The sequence below is a fragment of the Lolium perenne genome, chromosome 5 (genome assembly GCF_019359855.2).
Source record: "Lolium perenne isolate Kyuss_39 chromosome 5, Kyuss_2.0, whole genome shotgun sequence".
Classification (NCBI taxonomy): domain Eukaryota; kingdom Viridiplantae; phylum Streptophyta; class Magnoliopsida; order Poales; family Poaceae; genus Lolium; species Lolium perenne.
The window spans coordinates 69,619,822-69,640,794 of NC_067248.2; the positions used below are offsets into that span (position 1 = coordinate 69,619,822).

At 46.5% G+C, this 20,973-nt stretch overlaps 1 protein-coding gene across 1 annotated transcript; it reads right to left on the reverse strand.

Moving 5' to 3' along the window:
* Window positions 1–17,205: 17,205 nt before the first annotated feature.
* On the reverse strand, window positions 17,206–19,771 carry LOC127321430 (uncharacterized). Its single transcript, XM_051350472.2, has 2 exons — window positions 19,617–19,771; window positions 17,206–19,497 (listed from the first exon to the last, which is right to left on the reverse strand). Exons 1-2 carry the CDS (start codon window positions 19,769–19,771, stop codon window positions 17,235–17,237), a joined length of 2,418 nt encoding a protein of 805 aa, XP_051206432.2. The 3' UTR covers window positions 17,206–17,234.
* Window positions 19,772–20,973: the final 1,202 nt, after the last annotated feature.

Here is a 20,973-nt window from a genome sequence, read left to right on the forward strand (position 1 = left end):
AATTAGTGATCACACATAGTGAAGGATATTTGTTTACAAACGTTTCCTTTCAAATTTTTTCAAATTCTTTCAAATTTCTAAGAATTTCATACCATGATTAGGGCTGGAATTTTGAGTGTTAGGTCAAACCTAGGTCCTCATGGTGTACATGTGTCGAAAAAAGGGGTTTTCGGACGAAAAGAGGGGGAATGGCCAAAAACTGACCAAACCACCATGGATTGGGGCATGATTTGGCACCCTTGTGCACATTGTGATATGACACCTTGGTTGCTATGGGTTTTGATATTTTGGAGTTGGTGGCATGGTTTCCCCATGGTGTAGATGTGTCGAAAGAGGGGTTTTCGGACGAAAAGAGAGGGGGAATGGGCAAAAACTGACCAAACCACCATGGATTGGGGCAATATTTGGCACCCTTGTTCACATTGTGATATGACACCTTGGTTTCTATGGGTTTTGATTTTTTGGAGTTGGTGGCATGGTGTCCCCATGGTGTAGATGTGTCGAAAAGGGGGTTTTCGGACGAAAAGAGGGGGGAATGGCAAAAAACTCACCAAACCACCATGGATTGGGGCATGATTTGGCACCCTTGTGCACATTGTGATATGAAACCTTGGTTGCTATGGGTTTTTATTTTTTGGAGTTGGTGGCATGGTGTCCCCATGGTGTACATGTGTCGAAAGAGGGGTTTTCGGACGAAAAGAGGGAGAATGGCCAAAAACTGACCAAACCACCATGGATTGGGGCATGATTTCGCACCTTTGTGCACATTGTGATATGCCACCTTGGTTGCTATGGGTTTTGATTTTTTGGAGTTGGTGGCATGGTGTCCCCATGGTGTAGATGTGTCGAAAAAAGGGTTTTCGGACGAAAAGAGGGGGGAATGGCCAAAAACTGACCAAACCTCCATGGATTGGGGCAAGATTTGGCAACCTTGTGCACATTGTGATATGACACCTTGGTTGCTATGGGTTTTGATTTTTTGGAGTTGGTGGCATGGTTTCCCCATGGTCTAGATGTGTCGAAAGAGGGGTTTTCGGACGAAAAGAGAGGGGGAATGGGCAAAAACTGACCAAACCACCATGGATTGGGGCAATATTTGGCACCCTTGTTCACATTGTAATATGCCACCTTGTTTGCTATGGGTTTTGATTTTTTGGAGTTGGTGGCATGGTGTCCCCATGGTGTAGATGTGTCGAAAGAGGGGTTTTCGGACGAAAAGAGAGGGGGAATGGGCAAAAACTGACCAAACCACCATGGATTGGGGCAATATTTGGCACCCTTGTTCACATTGTGATATGACACCTTGGTTGCTATGGGTTTTGATTTTTTGGAGTTGGTGGCATGGTGTCCCCATGGTCTAGATGTGTCGAAAGAGGGGTTTTCGGACGAAAAGAGGGGGAATGGCCAAAAACTGACCAAACCACCATGGATTGTGGCATGATTTGGCACCCTTGTGCACATTGTGATATAACACCTTGGTTGCTATGGGTTTTGATTTTTTGGAGTTGGTGGCATGGTGTCCCCATGGTGTAGATGTGTCGAAAAAGGGGTTTTCGGACGAAAAGAGGGGGAATGAGCAAAAACTGACCAAACCTCCATGGATTGGGGCAATATTTGGCACCCTTGTGCACATTGTGATATGACACCTTGGTTGCTATGGGTTTTGATTTTTTGGAGTTGGTGGCATGGTTTCTCCATGGTGTACATGTGTCGAAAGAGGGGTTTTCGGACGAAAAGAGATGGGGAATGGGCAAAAACTAACCAAACCACCATGGATTGGGGCAATAATTGGCACCCTTGTTCACATTATGATATGACACCTTGGTTCCTATGGGTTTTGATTTTTTGGAGTTGGTGGCATGGTGTCCCCATGGTCTACATGTGTCGAAAGAGGGGTTTTCGGACGAAAAGAGGGGGAATGGCCAAAAACTGACCAAACCACCATGGATTGGGGCATGATTTGGCACCCTTGTGCACATTGTGATATGACACCTTGGTTGCTATGGGTTTTGATTTTTTGTAGTTGGTGGCATGGTGTCCCCATGGTGTACATGTGTCGAAAGAGGGGTTTTCAGACGAAAAGAGGGAGAATAGCCAAAAACTGACCAAACCACCATGGATTGGGGCATGATTTCGCACCTTTGTGCACATTGTGATATGCCACCTTGGTTGCTATGGGTTTTGATTTTTTGGAGTTGGTGGCATGGTGTCCCCATGGTGTAGATGTGTCGAAAAAAGGGTTTTCGGACGAAAAGAGGGGGGAATGGCCAAAAACTGACCAAACCTCCATGGATTGGGGCAAGATTTGGCACCCTTGTGCACATTGTGATATGACACCTTGGTTGCTATGGGTTTTGATTTTTTGGAGTTGGTGGCATGGTTTCCCCATGGTTTAGATGTGTCGAAAGAGGGGTTTTCGGACGAAAAGAGAGGGGGAATGGGCAAAAACTGACCAAACCACCATGGATTGGGGCAATATTTGGCGCCCTTGTTCACATTATGATATGATACCTTGGTTCCTATGGGTTTTGATTTTTTGGAGTTGGTGGCATGGTGTCCCCATGGTCTACATGTGTCGAAAGAGGGGTTTTCGGACGAAAAGAGGGGGAATGGCCAAAAACTGACCAAACCACCATGGATTGGGGCATGATTTGGCACCCTTGTGCACATTGTGATATGACACCTTGGTTGCTATGGGTTTTGATTTTTTGTAGTTGGTGGCATGGTGTCCCCATGGTGTACATGTGTCGAAAGAGGGGTTTTCGGACGAAAAGAGGGAGAATGGCCAAAAACTGACCAAACCACCATGGATTGGGGCATGATTTCGCACCTTTGTGCACATTGTGATATGCCACCTTGGTTGCTATGGGTTTTGATTTTTTGGAGTTGGTGGCATGGTGTCCCCATGGTGTAGATGTGTCGAAAAAAGGGTTTTCGGACGAAAAGAGGGGGGAATGGCCAAAAACTGACCAAACCTCCATGGATTGGGGCAAGATTTGGCACCCTTGTGCACATTGTGATATGACACCTTGGTTGCTATGGGTTTTGATTTTTTGGAGTTGGTGGCATGGTTTCCCCATGGTCTAGATGTGTCGAAAGAGGGGTTTTCGGACGAAAAGAGAGGGGGAATGGGCAAAAACTGACCAAACCACCATGGATTGGGGCAATATTTGGCGCCCTTGTTCACATTGTAATATGCCACCTTGGTTGCTATGGGTTTTGATTTTTTGGAGTTGGTGGCATGGTGTCCCCATGGTGTAGATGTGTCGAAAGAGGGGTTTTCGGACGAAAAGAGAGGGGGAATGGGCAAAAACTGACCAAACCACCATGGATTGGGGCAATATTTGGCACCCTTGTTCACATTGTGATATGACACCTTGGTTGCTATGGGTTTTGATTTTTTGGAGTTGGTGGCATGGTGTCCCCATGGTCTAGATGTGTCGAAAAGGGGGTTTTCGGACGAAAAGAGGGGGGAATGGCAAAAAACTCACCAAACCACCATGGATTGGGGCATGATTTGGCACCCTTGTGCACATTGTGATATGAAACCTTGGTTGCTATGGGTTTTGATTTTTTGGAGTGGGTGGCATGGTGTCCCCATGGTGTACATGTGTCGAAAGAGGGGTTTTCGGACGAAAAGAGGGAGAATGGCCAAAAACTGACCAAACCACCATGGATTGGGGCATGATTTCGCACCTTTGTGCACATTGTGATATGCCACCTTGGTTGCTATGGGTTTTGATTTTTTGGAGTTGGTGGCATGGTGTCCCCAAGGTGTAGATGTGTCGAAAAAAGGGTTTTCGGACGAAAAGAGGGGGGAATGGCCAAAAACTGACCAAACCTCCATGGATTGGGGCAAGATTTGGCAACCTTGTGCACATTGTGATATGACACCTTGGTTGCTATGTGTTTTGATTTTTTGGAGTTGGTGGCATGGTTTCCCCATGGTCTAGATGTGTCGAAAGAGGGGTTTTCGGACGAAAAGAGAGGGGGAATGGGCAAAAACTGACCAAACCACCATGGATTGGGGCAATATTTGGCACCCTTGTTCACATTGTAATATGCCACCTTGTTTGCTATGGGTTTTGATTTTTTGGAGTTGGTGGCATGGTGTCCCCATGGTGTAGATGTGTCGAAAGAGGGGTTTTCGGAGGAAAAGAGAGGGGGAATGGGCAAAAACTGACCAAACCACCATGGATTGGGGCAATATTTGGCACCCTTGTTCACATTGTGATATGACACCTTGGTTGCTATGGGTTTTGATTTTTTGGAGTTGGTGGCATGGTGTCCCCATGGTCTAGATGTGTCGAAAGAGGGGTTTTCGGACGAAAAGAGGGGGAATGGCCAAAAACTGACCAAACCACCATGGATTGGGGCATGATTTGGCACCCTTATGCACATTGTGATATGACACCTTGGTTGCTATGGGTTTTGATTTTTTGGAGTTGGTGGCATGGTGTCCCCATGGTGTAGATGTGTCGAAAAAGGGGTTTTCGGACGAAAAGAGGGGGGAATGAGCAAAAACTGACCAAACCTCCATGGATTGGGGCAATATTTGTCACCCTTGTGCACATTGTGATATGACACCTTGTTTGCTATGGGTTTTGATTTTTTGGAGTTGGTGGCATGGTTTCTCCATGGTGTAGATGTGTCGAAAGAGGGGTTTTCGGACGAAAAGAGATGGGGAATGGGCAAAAACTAACCAATCCACCATGGATTGGGGCAATAATTGGCACCCTTGTTCACAATATGATATGACACCTTGGTTCCTATGGGTTTTGATTTTTTGGAGTTGGTGGCATGGTGTCCCCATGGTCTACATGTGTCGAAAGAGGGGTTTTCGGACGAAAAGAGGGGGAATGGCCAAAAACTGACCAAACCACCATGGATTGGGGCATGATTTGGCACCCTTGTGCACATTGTGATATGACACCTTGGTTGCTATGGGTTTTGATTTTTTGTAGTTGGTGGCATGGTGTCCCCATGGTGTACATGTGTCGAAAGAGGGGTTTTTGGACGAAAAGAGGGAGAATGGCCAAAAACTGACCAAACCACCATGGATTGGGGCATGATTTCGCACCTTTGTGCACATTGTGATATGCCACCTTGGTTGCTATGGGTTTTGATTTTTTGGAGTTGGTGGCATGGTGTCCCCATGGTGTAGATGTGTCGAAAAAAGGGTTTTCGGACGAAAAGAGGGGGGAATGGCCAAAAACTGACCAAACCTCCATGGATTGGGGCAAGATTTGGCACCCTTGTGCACATTGTGATATGACACCTTGGTTGCTATGGGTTTTGATTTTTTGGAGTTGGTGGCATGGTTTCCCCATGGTCTAGATGTGTCGAAAGAGGGGTTTTCGGACGAAAAGAGAGGGGAATGGGCAAAAACTGACCAAACCACCATGGATTGGGGCAATATTTGGCGCCCTTGTTCACATTGTAATATGCCACCTTGGTTGCTATGGGTTTTGATTTTTTGGAGTTGGTGGCATGGTGTCCCCATGGTGTAGATGTGTCGAAAGAGGGGTTTTCGATTTAAAAAGAGAGGGGGAATGGGCAAAAACTGACCAAACCACCATGGATTGGGGCAATATTTGGCACCCTTGTTCATATTGTGATATGACACCTTGGTTGCTATGGGTTTTGATTTTTTGGAGTTGGTGGCATGGTGTCCCCATGGTCTAGATGTGTCGAAAGAGGGGTTTTCGGACGAAAAGAGGGGGAATGGCCAAAAACTGACCAAACCACCATGGATTGGGGCATGATTTGGCACCCTTGTGCACATTGTGATATGACACATTGGTTGCTATGGGTTTTGATTTTTTGGAGTGGTGTCATGGTGTCCCCATGGTGTAGATGTGTCGAAAAAGGGGTTTTCGGACGAAAAGAGGGGGGAATGAGCAAAAACTGACCAAACCTCCATTGATTGGGGCAATATTTGGCACCCTTGTGCACATTGTGATATGACACCTTGGTTGCTATGGGTTTTGATTTTTTGGAGTTGGTGGCATGGTTTCCCCATGGTGTAGATGTGTCGAAAGAGGGGTTTTCGGACGAAAAGAGATGGGGAATGGGCAAAAACTGACCAAACCACCATGGATTGGGGCAATATTTGGCACCCTTGTTCACATTGTGATATGACACCTTGGTTCCTATGGGTTTTGATTTTTTGGAGTTGGTGGCATGGTGTCCCCATGGTCTACATGTGTCGAAAGAGGGGTTTTCGGACGAAAAGAGGGGGAATGGCCAAAAACTGACCAAACCACCATGGATTGGGGCATGATTTGGCACCCTTGTGCACATTGTGATATGACACCTTGGTTGCTATGGGTTTTGATTTTTTGGAGTTGGTGGCATGGTGTCCCCATGGTCTAGATGTGTCGAAAAAGGGGTTTTCGGACGAAAAGAGGGGGGAATGGGCAAAAACTGACCAAACCTCCATGGATTGGGGCAAGATTTGGCACCCTTGTGCACATTGTGATATGCCACCTTGGTTGCTATGGGTTTTATTTTTTGGAGTTGGTGGCATGGTGTCCCCATGGTGTAGATGTGTCGAAAAAGGGGTTTTCGGACGAAAAGAGGGGGGAATGGGCAAAAACTGACCAAACCTCCATGGATTGGGGCAAGATTTGGCACCCTTGTGCACATTGTGATATGCCACCTTGGTTGCTATGGGTTTTGATTTTTTGGAGTTGGTGGCATGGTGTCCCCATGGTGTAGATGTGTCGAAAAAGGGGTTTTCGGACGAAAAGAGGGGGGAATGGCCAAAAACTCACCAAACCACCATGGATTGGGGCAAGATTTGGCACCCTTGTGCACATTGTGATATGCCACCTTGGTTGCTATGGGTTTTGATTTTTTGGAGTTGGTGGCATGGTGTCCCCATGGTGTAGATGTGTCGAAAAGGGGGTTTTCGGACGAAAAGAGGTGGGAATGGCCAAAAACTCACCAAACCACCATGGATTGGGGCATGATTTGGCACCCTTGTGCACATTGTGATATGACACCTTGGTTTCTATGGGTTTTGATTTTTTGGAGTTGGTGGCATGGTGTCCCCATGGTGTAGATGTGTCGAAAAAGGGGTTTTCGGACGAAAAGAGGGGGGAATGGCAAAAAAATGACCAAACCATCATGTTCCATTCATGTGTCGAAAGAGGGGTTTTCGGACAAAAGGAGGGTGCCAAATTTAGATTTTTTTCATGCGTCCCATTCATGTTCTGGTATTTTTAATTAAAATCTACATGTACAGTTCCATTTTCAGAGTAATATTTTTTCTTCCACAGCAAAAACTTGTTCCCTCCAAATTGTAGTACGACGGCTGCCAAAACGCATAAAATTTTCCGTTCCCTCCACTCCTCCCGCGCACCCCACCTATCAAATATTTCACCCTCCCTTATATACGTCGTGCCTCTCCCCCATGATTTACGAGCATCTTAACTCCCCACCCCCCCGACCTCATCCTCTCGTGCTCACCCCGATCCGGTGTCTTCGCCGGACGTTCTTCCATCTCGCATCTATCTCCCCGGCCGGTGGTCGCCATGGCCGGCAGTCGTCGAAACGTCGGGGGGAAGGAAAATCGCGCACACACGCCGAAGAAGGCGCCCAGCTCGAAGAAACGCCAAGGTAAATCTGTCGGTGATCGGCTTGTTGTTGTGTTTTTCGGATGGTTCGATCGAGAGATCGGTTTTACATGTCTACCACGCCCGTTTGACCTATATCTAGATCTTGCATATTTCATAGATCCAATCCCGACATCATACGTATAGGGTTTATCGTTTTTATTCCAGAGACAATCATGCCGTGCTATACAATCTTTGCCATCCCGCTGCTGTACAATCTTTTGCATAGACAATTGTTTGCCGAAACACTTAACTGAACTAATTCCAGCCGTTGCCGAAAACAGCCTGACGAGCTACAGTGAACAACGACATTGCTTCAGACTTTTATTCCTCAGTTTCAGAGGGAAGCAGAGTTTGATCTAGAACAATTGTTTGCTGTTTTCTATGGAACTAGTTAGTTTGCACGTGCAATGCACGTCTTAACAATGTAATGAAGTTTTTTTAATCATGTACTTTGTTTCATCAGTCTATTTTTTTCCACAATTTTTGTTTATCTATGTCTTTCAAAAGTCAAAAATCAAATTTCAGCACATATCTGAACTTCTATCAGCACATATCTGAACTTCTATCAGCACACATCTGAACTTCTATCAGCATATATCTGAACTAGGTTCTCTGTAGGAATGGACTTCACATCCCCGATCTGCTTGATATATCCACTCACAAATCGGTGAGACCCAATAATATGGGGTAGTGGCTTATCATGAGTAACCTCATTACGTGCATACCAAGCCCGCCAAGCAACCAGAAGGGTAGTATCCACCATGTGAGGTGGTACTTGTCCAATAACAGACTGAAACCAGCTATCAACAGACATGCATAATTCAGTGTCCGAGGGGAGTCTCATGTGTCAATTATTTGTTACGAGTAGATATCTAAAAGCACATGATGTCCCTTAGCCTGGCATATGCCCCCTCTTATGTTTTGTTCGCCGACATCATACGTAGACTCTTATGTTTTCAATCATTTGCTGCTGTACAATATTTTGCAAAGACAATTATTTGTTGTTTTCTATGGAATTGGCCCCCTCTTATGTTTTGTTCACGCTCCGCTCTTCCGATTATTTCAGCGGAGACACAAAACCCCGTCAATCCGGCATATGAGCTTGCCAAGGAGAAACAAATGCAAGAAAATATAGTACGCATGGAAAAAAAATTCGCTGAAAGATATGGACCTGGCCACAAATTTCAGAAAGATTTCTCTGGTTTTGCACGTTCATTAGTGTATGGTGGGGTACAAATAGGAACTAGTAACAATCTAAAGGACACAGACTGCGAAGAGAAGGAGGTCGAAGAGGACCCTTCGTATGAACCGAATCCAGAAGAGATAGCTACTGCTGATGATGATCTTCATTCAGATGAGGATCAGCGCACTGTCGGCAAAACTTCAGCTCAGGTCTGTGGAACTATGTCTGAACTATGATAGGAAATACGTACATGCTAAATGTTTCCTACTAATGTAGCCTCTACTTTGCTTGCAGATAGTTGCTTCTTCTGCAATAGTTGCACAGAAGAAGCGATCCATACCTGAAGTTGCACCATCCAACATTGCAACAAGATCAATGGCAACAACTGAACCTGAAGCTGGGTCATCTGATGAGCCGACGGCCACTGCTGGTCTGAACACTGAAGGAGCACCCTCACCTAACCAGATCATGACATCTGGAGGCAGCACCTCATCTCCTGAGGACAATCAAATTGTAAACTTTGAGCAGCAAGGTATGAAAGTTTGTAAAAACTAAACACTGTACCGCATATTTTCATATAAAAGAGAATCATTTCATATCTCTTATTCCAGAGACATTGACAACATCTGGCGGTAGTAAGAGAAAGAGAGGTGGACGCAGACGTACCATGGGCCATGGACTACATGAGTACACAAGAAGACATGGTGGCAATAAGATGCCAATTGAATTCACTGCTGGTGTCAGGAGACCCAAGGATTATGTCCAGTCAGCAAAGCTGAGCAATGAGGTTGGTATTCACATCCGTGAAAAATGCCGCTTGCAACATACTGGACACAGTACAAGAAAGATGAAACTCTCGTACATGTCATTCCTCATGCTATAAGTACAGAGCGGTGAGTCCTGTACAATCTTGGTTTAACCTAATTAGTATGCTACATGATCAACTATCTAAGAATCTACTGATTAATGCATCACTATTTTTGCAGGGAAAGTTTAGTATGGACAAAAATGATGAGGTGGCTCAAGATGTGTGCACTGATATGCTGCAAGTTAGTATTCGGCAGTTCCGATATAGGCTTAAAAAGGAGTATTGGCCGAAAATTAAAAATCTCACACTGGAGCAAGCATATCTCAAGAAGCCAGGTCATGTAGAAGAGAAAAGCTGGAAAGAACTGGTGAAAAGATGGTTTGATGAGAAGTACCAGGTACATAAACGTTATTCCTTTCAATAATGCACTGAATTCTTACATTTCTCGATCTGGATAAATAAAATGCATGTACCGAACATAGGGACTGTGTGTAATAAATGGAAAGAACAGAGAAGCTGTGAAACAGTTCCATACCACCTTTGGATCTCGAAGCTATGTTGATCAATTGGAACATCTAGTAAGTGTTTTGATTTTCCAAATACAGTTCATACTTCTGTCATACACAGTGTACAATGGTAATGTGCATTCTACATTTTTTCAAGCAGAAGGCTAAGCAGCAGGAAGAAGAAACCTCTCCAATTGAATTTTTTAGAATCACACACACTAACAAGGATAACATTATGAGTGCTGAAGCAAAAAGTGCATATGTAAGAAATATTTCTTATTAGCACAATATAATATAATCCAGTTGTGTATGTTGTCCATGCAATGATTGTAATCTTTATGCAGGATAAAATGGTGGCAAAAAAAGCGGCGCCACGCAATGAAGATGAACCTGATTTGACTGATTTGCAAATTGTTCAGCTAGTTCTGAGCGAGAAAAGCCCATCCACCACCTGCAACAGCACATTCCTACCAAGATTGGACGTCGCAACAAGTTCCACGAAGTCTTCTGTCTCAGCTACACGCATCCGAGAGCTACAACAAAGACTGGCAGATCAAGAGCAGAACTCCATACAGGCAGCTGAAACGTACCACAGTGAGATGCAGGCAAGACTGCAAGAACAAGATCAAAAATTTGAAGAGATCAGTAAGAAGCAGGAGGAAGAACTTGAAGCTGTGAAGAAAGCCCAAGAAGAAAAGACTCTGGCTTATGAAAAGAGGCTGACAGAAATGGATGCCGTGCTTAATTTGCTCTTGAGGACATCCCAGCCACCATCCATGTCTCAATCCCAGGGCAACTAATCTATTGCACCACCGTCCTACAACATTATTAATCATAGGTCTTTTAATTTCTTTGTGTTCCAATTGTAATTTTCTTATGAATCTTTCGGTCTGTGTGAGACATATATATTTCTTGTGCCACCATTTATGTATGATATTTATTGTCTATTTTTTGATATTTCGCCAGTTTTTGTGTTTCCCAAATTTCGCAAATAATTCAAATGCTCTCAAATTTTGTCAAATTCAGAAGGTGACGGAAAATGTCACAACGTCACTATTAAATGAAACCACGTGGCACCAATTTCTGGTCCCACTTGTCAGAATTTGTGGGTCCCACCAGTCAGCATTATTGGGACCCATATGTCGGCAACAACCTGGTCCCACTTGTCTAAATTTTGTGGATCCCACCGGTCAGAATATTGTGGGTCTAGCTTGTCATAATATTTTGTGGGTCCCACCAGTCAGCACCATGCCGGTCCCACATGACAGATATCCATGTCAGCGCCGTCAGACCCATGTTGTCAGAAGCCAAATGGGACCCACATGTAAGGCCACGTATGCTTTTTTTGGACCAATCAGAAACTTCCCAAGATTTAGATATTGACGAAAGTTGCAATTTTTCGTGACAAACCTGTCTGTCAACAATGAACCTTTGATGTTGACGAATTTGCAGGTCGTCACCATCAAACATTTGACATTGACGAAAAAATGCATACCGTCACCCCCGATATTTTATGACGGAGCTTCCTTGACGAACCCCATGACGATCAAATTTTGTCACCGCGAAGTAATCCTTGACGAAAATTGGCCTTAATATGACGAAACTGATTTGTCAAAAAAATTGTTTTCCTTTGTAGTGCAGGGACCGGGCGGCCCGGCGTGGGGGCCGGTCTGACCGGGCGCTGGACCGGCCTGGACTTCTTCTTCTCCTCTCGCGCATTCCTCCCGCTCCTCCCTCGCGCGTCCATGAGATATCTTCATGTCCAGCTCCTTCTCCAGCTTCACGTCCATCTTCACGTCCAGCTGCTCCTCTCCTCCTCGTGCGATGCTTGTCTCCTCTTCATACCTGATGATACATAAGTAATAGGACTTAGGTAGTATAAAGTTCTCATCAATCAAGGTATCGTTTAGGAACAAGTTCACCTGTTGTTTAAGTAGCTTCGCACGAGCTCGTGTCATTGGTCCAATCCTGACTTCATTGGACTTGAGCTTCACAGCAGGTTCATCTTCAGTTGGTAATGACGGAGGTAGTAGGGAGGTAGGGATGTCCTCATCATGAGGTAAATGGCAATAGAGGCCTCGTTTTCCAAGCGCCTCTTCTCGTCTCTTTTGGCCAGGGCGGCTAGAGAGTCGGCCATGATCTTTTCCAAGGTCTGGCTCAACGCAAGGGTTGATGCCTCCCGGGCAAGATCGGCATTGGTAGCCTTATGGCCCCGGGGACGAGGTGGAAGGGATTCTGCCTAGGATCGTCGTCTTCACTCTCGACGACCAATGTGGCTCTCCCATTCTTGACAGCTTCCTGGTAGGTCGCATAGCCAACCTTCCACATCGGCACCTCTTCCAGCGTCTGTGCCCACTGATCCTGCGTCTCTGGGCCAGGATCCTGCGTCCTTGTCCCGACGTCGCCTTCGCCGACGAAGCCGCCGCCGCAGATCATGGACGCAATATCACCTTCATTGTGTCCCACCCAATAGGCCTACGAATCACCGGACGTCAGACAAATGACACACGGCAGACCGAGACAATGAGAGCGAACGTACCGCGTCGTCCATCGTTTTGGGGCAGATGGTGGCATTTTCTCAAACAGGGTCACCGGCATGTTCTCCTCCGGGACCGGTCGCGTCTTTCGTATGAGTCACCGCTTCTCGGCGTCCGGTTCAGGTTGGGAACTAGGGGCCCGTTGAACTGGACCGACGCAACGATGGATGTGAACTGGGACGCCGCGTTCACCTGCAAGGGTGCAGGTGTTCTAGGACGTAGTTGGGAATTTACCAAGCTCACCAACAAGGCTGGGGGAGCACGCCGAGGATCGTCTCTTGCTTGGCGAAGAGCATGGCCTCCGGGAGGCCAGGATGGAGGCCTACGTGTGTGTTGGCTTTCACCTGCATCTTCCAGGCCATTTGGGCAGCGACCTACGCTGCAGTTCTCTCCTTCAGATTCTTGCATCGACCACGTCACTTCGCGGCCTGGATGCCTTTCTCCTCCTTCGACAAGAGCTTCTTTGGAGCCTTCGGCTTAGCTTCCTGGCCTCCGGTGGTGGCATGCTTTGAGCCGGCCAAAGATGCGGTCTCCATCGAGGCTATGGCGGTGGCTATTGGGAGGTCTGGGGCGGTGGTTGGGAGGATTTCCTCGGATCTATGGTGGCTCCGGCAACGAGGACGTCCATCGCAAGGGGCGAGAGTATTGGCGCCGGTCAACTTTGATTTTTTTGGGCTGGGAATGGCCTCTGGCGGGAATGTGAGCGGCATCTAAGCCACAGCCGCGCCCGCGTGGGCCCTACGTGAGAATCGACGGTCACTCGGCGCGATCACTCGGCGTCCGTGGAGACACAAACTCGACGCATGTTTGGGCCGCGTTTTCGTCTGCATGGACAGCCCGGTCACTGCATCGGGCCGCTGGGCCGGGTTCCTGGCGCATTTTTCGACCGCGCGCTTGCAAACGGTCGTTGCATCGCCCCATTGGAGATGCCCTAACTGATATTTGGGTTCGTCTCAGGTTCTCATCCAAACCAAAGCTGCAATTCATGTTGCTTAATGATACGTCTCAAACGTATCTATAATTTCTTATGTTCCATGCTACTTTTATGACAATACTTGAATGTTTTATACAAACTTTACAGCATTATTATACATTTTCCGGCACTAACCTATTAACAAGATGCCGAAGTGCCAGTTGCTGTTTTCTGCTGTTTTTGGTTTCAGAAATCCTACAAAGGAAATATTCTCGGAATTGGACGAAATCAACGCCCAGGGTCCTATTTTTCCACGAAGCTTCCAGAAGACCGGAGGAGATACGAAGTGGGGCCACAAGGCGCCGATACAACAGGGCGGCGGGGCCTGGCCCCTGGCCGCGCGGCCCTGGCGTGTGGGGCCCTCACGTCGCCCCCTGACCTACCCTTCCGCCTACTTAAAGCCTTCGTAGCGAAACCCTCTGTACCGAGAGCCACGATACGGAAAACCTTCCAGAGACGCCGCCGCCGCCAATCCCATCTCGGGGGATTCAGGAGATCGCCTCCGGCACCCTGCCGGAGAGGGGAATCATCACCGGAGGGGCTCTACATCATCATGCCCGCCTCCGGATTGATGCGTGAGTAGTTCATCCTTGTACTATGGGTCCATAGCAGTAGCTAGATGGTTGTCTTCTCCGCTTGTGCTATCATTGTTTAGATCTTGTGAGCTGCCTAACATGATCAAGATCATCTATTTGTAATGCTACATGTTGTGTTTGGTGGGATCCGATGAATCTAGAATACTATGTCAAGTTGATTATCAATCTATCATATATGTGTTGTTTATGTTCTTGCATGCTCTCCGTTGCTAGTAGAGGCTCTGGCCAAGTTGATACTTGTAACTCCAAGAGGGAGTATTTATGCTCGATAGTGGGTTCATGCCTCCATTTAATCTGGGACAAAGGATGTGAAAGTTCTAAGGTTGTGGATGTGCTGTTGCTACTAGGGATAAAACATCGATGCTTTGTCTAAGGATATTTGTGTTGATTACATTACGCACCATACTTAATGCAATTATCTGTTGTTTACAACTTAATACTGGAGGGGGTGCGGATGCTAACCCGAAGGTGGATTATTTAGGCATAGATGCATGCTGGATAGAGTCTATGTACTTTGTCGTAATGCGCTGATTAAATCTCATAGTAATCATCATTGATATGTATTGAATCTTTATTTGTCAATTGCCCACCTGTAATTTGTTCACCCAGCATGTTAGTTATCTTATTGGAGAGACACCACTAGTGAACTGTGGACCCCGGTCCATTCTTTTACATCTGAATACAATCTACTGCAATTATTGTTCTTACTGTTCTTTGCAAACAAACACCATCTTCCACTCGATACGCTTAATCCTTTGTTTCCAGCAAGCCGGTGAGATTGACAACCTCACTGTTACGTTGGGGCAAAGTATCTTGATTGTGTTGTGCAGGTTCCACGTTGGCGCCGGTTTCACTGGTGTTGCGCCGCACTACACTCCTCCACCAAGAACCTTCACGTGCTTGTTGGCTCCTGCTGGTTCGATAACCTGGGTTTCTTTCTGAGGGAAAACTTGCTGCTGTGCGCATCACACCTTCCTCTTGGGGTTCCCAACGGACGTGTACATTACGCGCATCACTTAATATAGCCCTTTTACCTGCAAAAAGTTTAACTGATATTTACCCGGCATACACCGAGATTCAGAAGTTCTGAACATTACTGGAAAATACCATATCAAAGATTACATCCGATCCATAGTAAGTGTTGTTGAAAGTTAAGAGATGGTAAACCTAGGGGGGTGAATAGGTTTCTACAAGTTTTAATTATTTATTTGCAAGTTAGGCTTTGCGGAATATAAAGATGAGCCTAATGCAAACTAGGTGAGGCACCCTATATGATGATACAAGTAACTCGAGCATGAAGGCTCTCACAGGAAGATATGTCACAAGTAAAGAGTTCGGTTAGAGATAACCGATAGCACGCGGAGACGAACGTTTATTCCCGTGTTCCCTTCCTTTGCAAGAAGGTACATCACGTTTGGAGAGGTGGGATCCCACAAAGGATTCCCCAGCGCCACGAAGGCTCACCTTCTTCTCCTGGGCCTATCCCACGAAGGAATAGCTCTTGTCACTTGTGGTAGACTTTGAGACAACCTCCAAACCTTCACAATCTTGTCAGGAGCAAATCCACAGCCCGGATGCTTCCGGACGCTTTTGCCCACCTAGGGTTTCCAAGAAACCCTAGAGAGCATGTATCTTGATGAATATAAGGGGGAATATGATTTGGCTTGGTGGAAATATAGATCGAAACCTCCTCTAGCTTTTCCCCGGAGGGATTTGAGTTTGGGTGGAGGAGGGAGATCTGAGGCTTTTGGTGTTTCTATAAATGGAGTAGGAGAGAGAGAGAGCTCAAGAACAGTTTGTAGTGTAGTGCCTAACCTTTCTAAGGTAGGAGAAGGACTATTTATAGGTCCAATTGAAATCCAGCCGTTGCAGACCGTTGACGACTTGTCCAACTCAGCATTTCGTCGAAGAGGTCGGTGTGCCGGGCATGCCACCGGACAGGTCGGTGCAGCACCCGGTGCCGCCAGGCCACAGGCCGGCAGCCGCCGGGCCTGGCGTCGGGTCAGTGCCGGACGCCGTTCTGGGCTTATAGTATTCTTGCTTCGGTAGCCATCGGTGTAGGAGCCGGTATACGTCGGGTGGTCCGGTGCTGGGGCCGGTGCCGCCGGGCTGGGCACCAGGCCAGCTGGCAGCTACCGGACACTGGTACCGGGCAAACGGCCCGGGCTCCCTAGAATTAATCGTCTCGGTTTTCACCGGTGCCTGGGCCGGTCTGCGCAGGACCAGCCGGTGTGGGGAACCCGGTGCCACCGGGCCGTACGCCGGCCTGAGCTTTCTTTGTTTTCTTCAAAGTGGGGGGTGGGGGTGGGGGGTCTCCCTTCACCCTCTTGTTCCCTTGATACACCTTTAAGCCTGTTAGACTAATACCTGGGAATAATCTTTGTAGGCATGTATTAGGCAAAATACTCTAGCAACGGTGTCATCGTAACCAAAATCTGTACCCAATAATAAAGGGAAAGGGCTTCTTGTTGGTCTGTCTGTTTATGTCCCTGATTCCCGTCGAAATTACAGGCCGTGCCACCGCCAAGTGAAAGAAAAGAAATGCTTTGTCGATACGATACATCAACGTCCAGAAAAGTCAAGGCTTCTTCCTCCAGGCTCCATCGGGCCGCCCCGGCTTTCTTCCCCAACCGCACCACCACCGGCACCTTCATCCACCGTGCTGCCCCCGGTTCGGGGAAGAGCAGCAGGGGCGTCGGCATCTGGGAAATAGCAGGAGCGTTGCCATCAGCCGTACGCCTCGGCAACGGCGGCTCCAGGAAAATGCTGGTGGGTATTCCCACCAGCCAAAAAAAAATTCAAAGCAAAGAAGAACAGGAACAAACGCGTATAATTTTCACAAAGTGTAGAAAAAACACAAACAAAAGCCTGTATAGGCTATATTTTCAGTACGACAATAAATTCAGTAAGCCTAGAACAATTATTTCAGTACAATACATAATACTAAAGTGCATAATCCATATAAATGGAAGTACAACAACAAATTCCAACGGAAAGAGGCAGTACCTCTTACAATATAACTTTGCGGGCGCCTTTTTGGAAGAGATTGATGACATCCTCATCCTTCACTTGATTGAATAATTCTCTCTCAACAAATGTAACCATGCAATTGTTTAAGTAATCATCACTCATTTTGTTTCTTAGCTTATTCTTCACATAATTCATGGAGGAGAATACCCTTTCAACACTGGCAGTAGCTACTGGCAAAATCAGGACCAACTTCAGAAGCTTGTAAACAATAAAATATTGTGCATGAATATTTGTCTCCACAAGCATAACTGAAAGCTCAACTATATTCTTCAAGTTTTTAAACCTTTCATCTCTGCGCACATGAGTAATATACATGTCTAGTTGCCATGGAAGTCTTGCCAATTCATCAGTTGCAAAATCAGTAGCATAAAACTGTGAAGCAAGCTTGAACAACTTTTTTTGATCATAAGCAGCAAATGAGCGAACTGGAGAGAATGCTGCCATGCAAGTAAGTAATTCTGTGTTTACCTCATCAAATCTGCCATTTAGTTCTGAAAGTTGCCTATCAATGACACTCACAAACATATCAACATGGAAGCGATGGTAATTATCTGCACCATTGAAGAGATCACCTCTTCTAGGTCGCCCAACAGGATAGTAACGCGCCTTCATATCAACAACTTTGATCTTGTGCTTTGTACAGAAAGATGTTACCTTAATAAGGAAATCGTCCCATCCAGGATCAGACCTCAAGCCCTCCAAGTGATACTTTGTATTATCAAGTAGCTCAATAGCATGAACAATATCTTGGTCTTTTGTTTGCAAAGCTCTGCTCAAGTCATCTGTGTATCCAAATATTTCTTGCAACAAGTGTGCCATGAAAACAAACTCAAATGACAAAATTGATGTCTCAACTGATAGAGCCGCTTGAGCCTCCGCACCATGGTACTCTTTTCCAATCTTCTTTAGGACTCGCTTTATTGCAGCATATAGAGATAGGACACGGTTCACTGTCCTGAAGTGAGAGCCCCACCGTGTATCACATGGCCTTCCCAAACCCATTTCCTGATTTTGCCCAGTCCCTGTTTGTACTTCTTCCAAATCCAATGCATCAATCAGTTCCTCGGCTTGAGCAATCCGAAGCATCCTCATCTTTTTGCAAGACATGCCAAGTGCAGTTAACAAGTGTGCAAGCTGCTGAAAGAACCAAGTACAATCTCCACTCTCCTTAGCAACAGCTACAAGAGTTAGCTGCAGTTGATGGGAAAAGCAGTGCACATAATAGGCTGAAGGAGACTCATCCATAATTAGTTTTTTCAAACCATTGGCATTACCTTTCATGTTGCTAGCTCCATCATATCCTTGCCCACGGGCCATGGCAAATGTCAAGTTGTACTCCATAAGCATGTGTTGAATTGCAGCTTTAAGGGTTAAAGATGTAGTGTCTTCAACATGAGCAAGACCAAGTAATCTTACAACTGCCCTTCCTTTCTTATCAACATAGCGCAAGCAAACAGCCAACTGCTCATTCTGATACACATCACTAGACTCATCTGCAAGTATTGCAAAATGACCACCATCAAGTTCTTCAATGAGTAGTTTAGTAGTCTCCCGTGCACAACATTTGATCAACTCATGTTGTATATCATGGTGAGTCATCCTGCAATTCCGTGGAGCATTGTTGAGAACCACCTTGTTAACCTCTTCAAAATTTCCTGCAAGCCAATTTAAGAGCTCAAGGAAATTTCCTTTATTTAGTGAATCTTCACTTTCATCATGTCCTCTAAATGCCAAGCCTTGGTGCAATAGATACCTCAGACACTTGAGTGTCCATGTCAAACGCTGCAAATACAAAGCCTTGTACCTTGAGTTGTTTGAAGCAAGAGACGATTGGATTGATGCTTTTGGTGTACAGAACAAATCAAATTTCTCTTGAGCTTCAGCATGAGCACTACTAACACCACCTTCATGTCTCAGCAATCTTGGTTTCATGTTCCAGTTCCTAAAACCATTCTTAACAAATGAATCTCCACCGGGACATTTTGTTTTATCCTTGAACAAAAAGCAAACAAAGCAAAAGGCAGCATCCTTTTCCACACTATACTCAATCCAAGGAAATTCTGTAAACCAAGCAAGGCAAAAGCGGCGATCTTTTCCACCCTTTAATGTGACTTCAAACTTGTGATTCTTCGGTTGGCATGGCCCCATCTCAATGAATCTTCTTCTTACTCTATCTTGATCATTGACAGCATATCTTGATATGGGAATCCTCATGCCAGGGTCATGTTTCAGGCCTGCAAATCTGCTTGTGTTGCTTCATCATCTTCATCAGTTGATACACCATCTTCTAAAATTGGGGCTGGGTTTGCGGCAGTCCTGTCCGGTTCATGTTCTTCATCCGGTGTTTGCACTAGCACCAACTGAAGATTGTTCTGAAGTTGATCATAAGAAGCAGTTGATTCAACAATAATCTGATTTGGTGTAGATGTTTCATCTTTCTTCTGTGCTTTTGAAGCTTTATTCCACAATTTATAGATGCTGCTTCCAGCAGGCCCAGCGACACTCTTTTTCTTCATCTACATTACAGAAAAAAGTAGTAACTTATATGCTTGCATTTGCATCTAGTAGTGGCAGATCCTAAGATTTTATATCTACTACTTTCAGTGCTAGTTTAGTATTATTGCTCTCCTAAATATCTACAATGCTAATTTGGTACTGCGAATTTTATAGGCAAATCAACTAAAATGAAATGGAAAGAGTCAAAGAGGGCAAACCTGCAAAGGGGATCCGTGTGCCTGGGCGTGGGCGTCTGGCCGAGTTGGAGAATCGCCGGACGCCGGCCCGCTCGCCCTTGCCCTCGCCGGTGAATCGCCGGACGCCGGCCGGTGGCCCGCTGCCTCTGCCCAGCCGAGCCGCCTCCTCCCGCCGCCTAGGGTTCGCCTCGCGCCCTCGCCTGCTCGGTCTCTGTTCGACTCGCTGGATGGATAGGAGCGACGACGGAACGAGCGACACGAGCCGGAGCGAGGGACTTGTGTTGCCTGATGGGCTGACCTGTGTTGGGCTATGGGCCAAACTAATACAAATTTTTTTTGTCCGATTTCTATTGGTATTCACGGGAATACAGGGCCATACCTCTGGCGCCGCCAGTGCGCCTCGGGCGGCCGTGACGGGGATCGACGGATGCCTCTCGAGTCTCGACAGCCAGACTCCGGCAACGCGAGATTTGGAGAACGTATAGATGGATATGGGTATGAACTGACATTCTGAGGAGCCAGCTTCGTGGTGGTCCGGTAGCATCCATCCAGTCAAGATCCATCGTTCCTCAATTGTCATGCACTGGTTCTGAAACTCTCAATGTATTGAAAATTGATTCTACTCCGTATTTCCTAAAGTTTTGCTAAGGGCCGGGCAGGTCTAACTGGAATAGGGAGAGAGCAGATTGCCAAGTAGTGGTCTCAACGTATTTGGTTTTGCCAAAGTTCTGCTAATCAGTGTGCTGGCCTTGCAGGTCAAACATGAGCAGGGAAGTGTTACAGGTTTTATTCTGAATCTGACTTTCGTATGAGGCTAGTGCCAATGCACCGCCCGCCTCCCGCCCCGCCACGTCAGCTTTTCTCTCACTCTCACCCCACTCTCACCCCACCCTGCCAATGCATGGGCTATAGTCCCCACTCTCACTTCCTCTCTCCTCCCTACCGCCTCCCTACCGCCCCCACTAGCACCGCTATCGCCTCCCTTTCGCCCCGCTCTCGCCTCCAACGCGGGCTATAGGCGGGCG